This window comes from Entelurus aequoreus, linkage group LG17 (assembly GCF_033978785.1).
Source record: "Entelurus aequoreus isolate RoL-2023_Sb linkage group LG17, RoL_Eaeq_v1.1, whole genome shotgun sequence".
NCBI lineage: Eukaryota > Metazoa > Chordata > Actinopteri > Syngnathiformes > Syngnathidae > Entelurus > Entelurus aequoreus.
Window position 1 is genome coordinate 19,201,761 of NC_084747.1, and position 10,519 is coordinate 19,212,279.

General features: G+C 40.0%; 2 protein-coding genes across 3 annotated transcripts in view; both read left to right on the top strand.

Moving 5' to 3' along the window:
• dapk1 (death-associated protein kinase 1) overlaps positions 1-2,542 on the top strand; it is a 141,608-nt gene extending 139,066 nt beyond the window's left edge. For both annotated transcript variants that reach the window (XM_062025110.1, XM_062025111.1), the window contains one exon: positions 1,116-2,542. In XM_062025110.1, the coding sequence (XP_061881094.1) occupies positions 1,116-2,396 (1,281 nt within the window). In that variant the 3' untranslated portion in view covers positions 2,397-2,542. The remainder of the gene's footprint in view (positions 1-1,115) is intronic.
• A 5,673-nt stretch (positions 2,543-8,215) lies between these two features.
• The window catches only part of ctsla (cathepsin La), a 19,092-nt gene continuing 16,788 nt past the window's right edge, over positions 8,216-10,519 (top strand). Inside the window, exon 1 of the mRNA XM_062025112.1 lies at positions 8,216-8,350. Within this exon, the coding sequence (XP_061881096.1) occupies positions 8,261-8,350 (90 nt within the window). The 5' untranslated portion in view covers positions 8,216-8,260. The remainder of the gene's footprint in view (positions 8,351-10,519) is intronic.

The window sequence follows — 10,519 nt, forward strand, 5'->3', positions numbered from 1 at the left end:
TTTTTTGTTTTAAAACTAGAGATGTCCGATAATTGCTTTTTTGCCGATATTCCGATATTGTCCAACTCTTAATTACCGATTCCGATATCAACCGATATATACAGTCGTGGAATTAACACATTATTATGCCTAATTTTGTTGTGATGCCCCGCTGGATGCATTAAACAATGCAACAAGGTTTTCCAAAATAAATCAACTCAAGTTATGGAAAAAAAAATGCCAACATGGCACTGCCATATTTATTATTGAAGTCACAAAGTGCTTTTTTTTTTACATGCCTCAAAACAGCAGCTTGGAATTTGGGACATGCTCTCCCTGAGAGAGCATGAGGAGGTTGAGGTGGGCGGGGTTGTGGGGGCGGGGTTGAGGTGGGGTGGGGATAGCGGGGGGGGTGTATTGTAGCGTCCCGGAAGAGTTAGTGCTGCAAGGGATTCTGGGTATTTGTTCTGTTGTGTTTATGTTGTGTTACGGTGCGGATGTTCTCCCGAAATGTGTTTGTCATTCTTGTTTGGTGTGGGTTCACAGTGTGGCGCATATTTGTAACAGTGTTAAAGTTGTTTATACCGACACCCTCAGTGTGACCTGTATGGCTGTTGACCTAGTATGCCTTACATTCACTTGTGTGTGTGAAAAGCCGTAGATATTATGTGATTGGGCCGGCAGGCAAAGGTAGTGCCTTTAAAGCACGCCCCCAATATTGTTGTCTGGGTGGAAATCGAGAGAAATTCGGGAGATTGGTTGCCCCGGGAGATTTTCGGGAGGGGCACTGAAATTCGGGAGTCTCCCGGGAAAATCGGGAGGGTTGGCAAGTATGACTGGGAGACGCAACTGCTCTGTACTTCTCCCTACGTCCGTGTACCACTCCGTACAGCGGCGTTTTAAAAAGTCATAAATTTTACTTTTTGAAACCGATACCGATCATTTCCGATATTACATTTTAAAGCATTTATCGGCCGACAATATCGGCAGCCCGATATTATCGGACATCCCTATTTAAAACTAATTGTGGCCCAGTTTTATGCAATAAGCAGGAAAAGATGATTCAAGATGTGTAGTGAAGCCTGTTTATTCTCTTGCTTGATATAATAAAATTAAAGGAATGTTTCTCCGTGCAGATCAACATCATGCAGAGCGAGACGGTGCAGGACGTGGTCCTGCTGGAGCCTCGTTGGCTCTGCACCAACGTCCTGGGCCGCCTGCTGTCGGTGGAGACGCCCAAGGCCATCCACCACTACAGGGGGCGCTACAGGCTGGAGGAGGTGCAGGCGCTGGCGCCCGAGAGCGACCTGGAGGAGCTGCTGCAGATCCTGGACGCCATGGACGTCTGCGCCCGCGACGCCACCAACCCCACCATGGTGGACGTCCCCGCCCTCATCAAGACCAACGGCCTGCAGCGCTCGTGGACGGAGGAGGAGGAGGAGGACTCCATGATCTACGGCGGGGTCCGGCTGGTCCCCGCCGAGCACCTGGCCGCCTTCCCCTGCGGTTTGTTCCACAAGCTGCAGGTCAACCTGTGCCGCTGGAGCCACCAGCAGAAGCCCGACGAGGACGACGACGGGGAGGACGGCGACGGCGACATCTTCCTGTGGACCAACGGCGCCAAGGTGAGCCAGGGAGGCGCGGAGGCGGTGGTCCTGCTGGTCAACCACGGCCAGGGGGTGGAGATCCAGGTGCGGGGGCGGGACACGCAGCGGGCCAAGTGCTACGCCCTGTTGGACACCGTCTGCAGCATCACGGAGAACCTGCTGGCGTCCACGCTCCCCGGACTGCTCACCGCCAAGTACTACCTGAGCCCCCAGCAGCTGCGCGAGCACCACGCCCCCATCATGGTGTACCAACCCAAAGACTTCCTGCGGGCACAAGTCCAGCGGGAGACCTCGCTCACCAACACCATGGGCGGCTACCGCGAGAGCTTCAGCAGCATTCTGGCCTTCGGCTGCGCGGAGGTCTACCAGCGAGGCGTCCTGGGACCCGACGTCCACATCTCCGACGTGTCCCTGCTGGTCCGCAGGAAGCTGTGCCGTATGCTGGACCCGCCCGACGCCCTGGGGAAGGACTGGTGCCTGCTGGCCATGAACCTGGGCCTCACCGACCTGGTGGCCAAGCACAGCAACGGCACACCCAACGGCGCCTCCATCTCCGTCCCCGCCCCGCCGCCCAGCCCCACGGCGGCGCTGCTGCGGGAGTGGAGCGGGCGGGCGGGCAGCACGGTGGGCGTCCTCATGCTCAAGCTGCGAGAGCTGGGCCGCCGGGACGCCGCCGACTTCCTCCTCAAGGCCTCGCCCGTGTTCCGGGTCAACACGGAGGGGCTGGGCGCTGGCGCCGCCAACGGGTACCCGCCCGCCTGCAACGGGGGCACGTCCTACAACTCCATCAGCTCCGTCATTTCCCGCTGACGCCGCTGGCTCTGAATGTCCCCAAAGAGGAAGAAGTCTCGTCGCGTTTTCCTGCTGCTCGTCAAACGTCCGCCACTCAAATGTACTCACCTGGAGGACACGCCCCCTCAAAAGCGCCACGCCGTCACACAGCATTTAATCAGCGTGCCTTCCAGGCCCTTCTACCTCCCCCAAGCACAAACGCGCCACCCGAAACCCGGGCGCCGCCTTTTTCTAACCCAAAACGGGCAAAAGAGGTGGTGCTGGTCGTCGTAGTGATAGGCTCCTCCCCCTTTTTAATTCTCATTGACTAAAAGTAAGTACGGCCCTCACAATGCTTTGGAAGTTCCGACACTTTAGAGTAGTCAGTGTGCAGCAGTACCCATTCTGAAAGGGCGTCAACGAAAGTTGTACACTGACTACTCTAAAGTCGATCAAATTAATGTACGGCTTGTATTTTCTCCTCTCTCAGGAAACATGCTAGCATGTTAGCGACATCCACAGTAAATGCTGGACTCATTCGGCTAAAGCGCGACGATCAAAAGCAGCTTCCGCCACCTCGTGGAGGTCCTAAATAAGCGACATCGGGGGTTGCCTACAGCCACAGGTGCGCCCCCCTGACCCCTTCCCATTATTTATGTTCGCAAACTTTATCGTAAAAAATCCAACGTTATCCACGTCTCGTTTCCAAAAACGCTTTGCGAGCTCTTTCTACGCTGCTAAAAAAAAAAGAAGAAGAAGAAAATAACAAAGTGAAGCGTTTGGTGAAACTCTTTTTGTCTCCAGACTTGTGTCCAAACGCTGCTTTTAAATGTTTGTAACTCACGTTTCCTGTCAAGTTGCACTACTTCCTGTCCGCCTTTTCACTTCCACGCCTTTTTGTTTTCCTTTGAACTTTGTCTCCGCCTGCGTTTGATGTCACTTTTAACTCCTTCAACGCCAACGAGGCACCTTGAATGTATCACAGAAACACACATTATTCTTTCACTGAGGCTCTTCTTGACGCGCGCGTGTGTATAAATGTGTGTCTGTGTGTGTGTGTGTGTGTGTGTCTGTGTGTGTGTGTGTGTGTCTGTGTGTGTGTGAGTGCGTGCGTGTGTAAGTCTGGGCGTTGCCAAACGGCTTTAAACTCACACTCTTAATATTATTGCCTTGTAAAGCAAAAGGGAAAGTTATTGGCTAATTTAAATGTTTATGTTAAAGCTGAGGACCACAAAGAGACGATGGACCCAAACGAAATGGATTTTAACACGTTTTTTAACCTTTTTTTTTTTTTTTGTACGTACAAATTGTTTCTTATTTATGTTCCTTTCCTCCAGCATGTTCTTAGTACTTTCTAGCATCATACATTTTATAATAAAGTCTTTACCTAACGCTGTCCTCTCTGTGCAATGCTCTCCGCAAAAACATCCAAATTAAAATTCACCAAAAATGTTAGCTTCTAAAAAACATTTTTAACAACAAGTCAAACTTATAAAACTACTTTATCCTGAAATCTATATGTTTAAATAAAAAAATTGGGATATTTTAACCTCCTTTTTTCAGGAAATTATAATGAAAACCTTTTATTTATTTATTTTTTTTAAATAAAATACAAACATAATTAATGTGAAAAAACTATGAAAAGAATACACCACTGAAGAGTATGTTTTTATAAAACTACTTTTTAAAGTATATATATATATATATATATATATATATATATATATATATATATATATATATATATATATATATATATATATATATATATATATATATATATATATATATATATATATATATGTATATATATATATATATATATATAATATATATATATGTGTGTGTGTGTGTGTGTGTGTGTGTGTGTGTGTGTGTGTGTGTGTGTGTGTGTGTGTGTGTGTGTGTGTGTATTAGGGCTGCAACTAACGATTAATTTGATAATCGATTAATCTGTTGATTATTACTTCGATTAATCGATTAATAATCGGATAAAAAAGACAAACTACATTTCTATCCTTTCCAGTATTTTATTAGGAAAAAAACAGCATACTGGCACCATACTTATTTTGATAATTGTTTCTCAGCTGTTTGTACATGTTGCAGTTTATAAATAAAGGTTTATAAAAAAATAAAAATAAAAAAATAAAATTGCCTCTGCGCATAGCATAGATCCAACGAATCGATGACTGAATTAATCGCCAACTATTTTTATAATCGATTTAATCGATTAGTTGTTGCAGCCCTAGTGTATATATGTATATATATATATATATGTGTATATGTATATATATATGTGTGTGTGTGTATATATATATGTGTAAATGTATATATGTGTGTGTATGTATATATGTATATATATGTGTACAAATCCTGTTTGCATATGAGTTGGGAAATTGTGTTAGATGTAAATATAAACGGAATACAATGATTTGCAAATCATTTTCAACCCATATTCAATTGAATATGCTACAAAGACAACATATTTGATGTTCAAACTCATAAACTTTTTTTTTGTGCAAATAATAATTAACTTTTGAATTTGCTGCTAGCAACACGTGACAAAGAAGTTGGGAAAGGTGGCAATAAATACTGATAAAGTTGAGGAATGTTCATCAAACACTTATTTGGAACATTCCACAGGTGAACAGGCAAATTGGGAACAGGTGGGTGCCATGATTGGGTATAAAAGTAGATTCCATGAAATGCTCAGTCATTCACAAACAAGGATGGGGCGAGGGTCACCACTTTGTCAACAAATGCGTGAGCAAATTGTTGAACAGTTTAAGAAAAACCTTTCTCAACCAGCTATTGCAAGGAATTTAGGGATTTCACCATCTACGCTACGTAATATCATCAAAGGGTTCAGAGAATCTGGAGAAATCACTGCACGTAAGCAGCTAAGCCCGTGACCTTCCATCCCTCAGGCTGTACTGCATCAACAAGCAACATCAGTGTGTAAAGGATATCACCACATGGGCTCAGGAACACTTCAGAAACCCACTGTCAGTAACTACAGTTGGTCGCTACATCTGTAAGTGCAAGTTAAAACTCTCCTATGCAAGGTGAAAACTGTTTATCAACAACACCCAGAAACGCAGTCGGCTTCGCTGGGCCTGAGCTCATCTAAGATGGACTGATACAAAGTGGAAAAGTGTACTGTGGTCTGACGAGTCCACATTTCAAATTGTTTTTGGAAACTGTGGACGTCGTGTCCTCCGGACCAAAGAGGAAAAGAACCATCCAAATTGTTCTAGGCGCAAAGTGTAAAAGCCAGCATGTGTGATGGTATGGGGGTGTATTAGTGCCCAAGACATGGGTAACTTACACATCTGTGAAGGCGCCATTAATGCTGAAAAGTACATACAGGTTTTGGAGCAACATATGTTGCCATCCAAGCAACGTTACCATGGACGCCCCTGCTTATTTCAGCAAGACAATGCCAAGCCACGTGTTACATCAACGTGGCTTCATAGTAAAAGAGTGCGGGTACTAGACTGGCCTGCCTGTAGTCCAGACCTGTCTCCCATTGAAAATGTGTGGCGTATTATGAAGCCTAAAATAGCACAAGGGAGACCCCCGGACTGTTGAACAACTTAAGCTGTACATCAAGCAAGAATGGGAAAGAATTCCACTTCAAAAATGTGTCTCCTCAGTTCCCAAACCTTTACTGAGTGTTGTTAAAAGGAAAGGCCATGTAACACAGTGGTGAACATGCCCTTTCCCAACTACTTTGGCACGTGTTGCAGCCATGAAATTCTAAGTTAATTATTATTTGCAAAAAAAAAATAAAGTTTATGAGTTTGAACATCAAATATGTTGTCTTTGTAGTGCATTCAATTGAATATGTGTTGAAAATGATTTGCAAATCATTGTATTCCGTTTATATTTACATCTTACACAATTTCACAACTCATATGGAAACGGGGTTTGTATATGTATATAAATATGTGTGTGTGTGTATATATGTATATACGTATATGTGTGTGTATGTATATATATGTGTGTTTATATATATATATATATGTGTGTATGTATATGTATATATGTACATGTGTGTATATATATGTATGTATGTATATATATATATATCTATATATATATATATATATATATATATATATATATATATATAGATATGTATATATATATATATATATATATATATGTATATGTAAGCGTATCAAAGTAACAATCGTGTTCGCATCATTCAACTTAGTGCCTTGAGCTTAATTTGATTAATTATTTTGACCACCAAAAAACAATTTCACTTCAATTTAAAGACAGCATAAGTCAATTCCAGACAGTTAATAATTAACAGGTTAGTATTGTTCATGTTGTGTTTGACTCATTTCACTTGATCAAACCATTTCTAAGGTTCAATACTCCAAAATGATAAAAGTGCAGATGAGTCCTGCTGATGTCGTCATATCACAGCTGTCTCTTGACTAATTGCTGTGCTTTAAAGTTGCAAGCGAAAATTTGAGTTACATTATTTGGGTTCGCAAATGTCAGAGTGAACCCTGTAAGGTCTGACAAAACATCCGGGCTTGCTCGCTAGCATTGGCTGACAGCTAGAGATTGACGTACTGTTGTGAAGAAAGTGACTTCAAAGAAGAAGTGGATGATATATTTATTGAATTAAAGAAAGAAATCATCAAAAGCGCGACAGAGTGTGTCGCCCACTCGGTGAAGCGGTTTGAGCGTAGCGCTGCTAGCCTGCACCGTACTGAAGCTGAATTAGTCAAGGATGTGGAAATATCAAAACAGCAGACATTTATCCATGAAAATATAAAGAAGCTGCTGATGGTGTGTTTGACGGAGTAGAAGCTGGATGGAGATACCGCACAAGCCCTCTCTTCAAGGTAAATATTGTACTTTATTGTTACATAACTTCATAAAACTACAAGCTATTGTTTGCATGCAATATTTATTATCTAAAAGTAGGTTTTTTTTCTCTTTAAAAGGCATGTTATAATGATGATGTCATTATTTCAATTCATTTCAATGGGAGTTATTTTTAATAATTCATGTAATTGCATTTTTATTCAGAGGAAACTTTCTAAAACATGGCGATTAGTTTTTATTGTATTTGTTTTGATTTATTTGTAAGGGACGTTTTAAAACTTTTTCTTCCCTCACCAGTATTGATTTGTTTCCTTTTGATGTACTATTATTATCATTAATAATGTTTCATGGTTCTCGTCCTTTAAAAAGCCCAAACTGATTTTTAAAAATGACATTAATTAAGGTGTGTTACAGTGAACACTCCACAAGAGGGCGGTGTTAAAGCCAAATGGATGAGGTATTTTTTAGTGTAAAAAAAATTTTTTTTTTAAAGATTAAAGTACCTGATTATTGAACAATTTGAGATTCGTGATAACACACTTTGATAACTCACCCAGGACGATTACATTTAAAAGGTAATTATTTGAAAATAAAATAGAATTAAATGGGTAAAAAATGTATTGAATTGCTCCAACCTCCAATTGAAAAAGGGGCAATACCAACAATTCAAATCGATTGTTGCTAGGCAGAATATGTTACCTCATAAGCTAATGGAAAAAAAGGAAATTACTAAAAAAAATAATAATAAGAGGACTATGAGACAAGTCACGTCAGTTTTGATGAAATAATTTATTTGGAATTATATAAAATAAAACAACACAAAAATGACGTATTGGCGCCGCCTGCTGGCTGCAGTGCAGAATGACCACAGCTGCTCTTGACGTCACCACTGCCACTTTCCCGTCAATCACATTCTTTGGCCGATTATTGATCAAAGTGAGGAGGCAGGTCTTAAAAGTTGTTGTCGTGGTGGTGTTTGTGACCCTTTGACACGTGTGTGTGTAGACGACGTGTCATCGGTTGACCTTTGACCTGATAACCTTGTCTGCAGAGGAATGTCCACAAGGCAAGCGCGTCCCGACGTCAGGATAAGAAAGTCTTCCCCTGCTTCCTTCGTGTGTGAAAAGCGCCGAGTCAGCCGATCGGTGAGTCCTCTCGTCACATGTCCACGGTGCTGAGTCCTGCGAAAAAGAAAGAAAGAAAAAAAAAAAAGGTCTTCAACTTCACCGAGTGGTTAAAGTTGCAGACATGGATCACAAGTCTTCGTGCAATTTGGTTTTACATTGAAAAAGTTGTGCAAGATGGCACTTAATAGTTTTTGCTGCAAGTGGGATTTTTATTGAGGGCCACACCGCAGTCATGGCTGCCATTAGAGGGCCCCATGTAATAGTAAATATTTAATGAATTTGATTTTTTTTTTTTTAATTTAACGTACAGTGTAAAAAAAAATCATGTAGATTTTACTTTTTGTATTTTCTAAAATATGTTTTTTAATCAAAAATGTGTTCATTCGAATAACCATTAATGTATTATTTTAATGTTTTTCCCATTATTATTTTTGTATTTGATTGAAAACATATATATATAAATATATATATACTAATAATATATTGTATTACTTTGTATTATTATTACACATTTTTCATATTTTAGTACATTTTAATTATGTAATTTTTTAATGTTTTTTCCCCATTGGTTATTTTTGAATTTTACTGAATAAAACAAGTAAAAATACATATTTATATGTTTTTTTTTATTTAAAAAAACTATAATGTCTAGTAATTTATTTTTTTCATATTTTTTATTATTTTTGTATTTTATAAAATAGGTTTTTAATTAAAAATGTGTTCATTCTAATATCCATTAATGTATTGTTTTAATCATATTAACATTTTTTTAACGTACAGTGTAAAAAAAAATCATGTAGATTTTACCACGTTTTTTTACGGGAAAAACTGGCAGCTTAGTTGCCAGACTTTTACAGTAAAATATATGGTCGTTTTTTTTATTTTATTTTTTTTACAACATAAATAGAAAACTTTTTTTTTTTTTTTGGCAACTCAGCTGCGAGTTTTTTTTACCATAATAAAATGTGGTACCGTTATTCCATTTACAGTAATACACCGTATTAACATCAACCGTGGATTTTACTATTTTAAAAAACAACAACAACAAAACATTTTACTGTATAAAAACAAACCCTGGTTGTTGTTTTTTTCAACTTAGAAATGTTAAATTTAAAGTACCAATGATTGTCACACACACACTAGGTGTGGTGAAATGTGTCCTCTGTATTTGACCCATCCCCTTGTTCACCTGGAGGTGAGGGGAGCAGTGAGCAGCAACGACAGCCACGCCTGGGAATCATTTTTGGTGATTTAACCCCCAATTCCAACCCTTGATGCTGAGTGCCAAGCAGGGAGGTAATGGGTCCCATTTTTATAGTTTTTAGTATGACTCGGCCGGGGCTTGAACTCACGACCTACCGATCTCAGGGCGGACACTCTAACCACTAGGCCACTGATGTAAAAACCTCCATAAATGTTACCGTAAAATCTATTAGTGTACAATTTGATGGATAACTTGAATTCGCAATCATAAGTTAAGCAGATATTAAAGTATTCATTTGAATTTTTAATAAAAATGTTGGATAATTTAATATTTATTGCAATACTGGACCCTATTTTTTTCCTGTCAAAATGGAGAGAAAAAAAACTAAACATTTTTTAGTAAGAAAATAAGAAAGAAAATATAAGGTATTTTATTGACACAAATTATTTCCAGGCCATATATAATTACGTGGAGGGCCAGTTTTGGCCCGCGGGCCTTGAGTTTGACGCCTGTGCTTTAGAAGTATTAAATATTTATAGTACAAATGTGTTCAGGAAAGGGAACCAAACCAAACGGTCCAGTTGAGATCGCTTGAACGCCCTGAGATGACAATGACCTGGATCACTGACAACCTTCATAGACGTTTGTCTCGTGTGTTTATGTTACATGTTATCTACACTGTAAACAAACTAAGCTAATAAAAGATCATCCGCTTAATGGATCCGTTTTTAATCATTCATGAAAAGCAATACTTTGTCGCACATGATGTTTTCCAGCACAGAGCGAACATTGCTGGCTAAATTGAGCTGTCAGCGGTTTTTTTTTTTGCTGGGTTTTGCTACAATTCTGGGCAGTTTAAGGGTTTGTTGTTAGTATTTATTCAATATATTTAAAAATTATATATACATATATATATATACAGTACAGGCCAAACGTTTGGACACACCTTCTCATTCAATGTGTTTTCTTTATTTTCATGACTA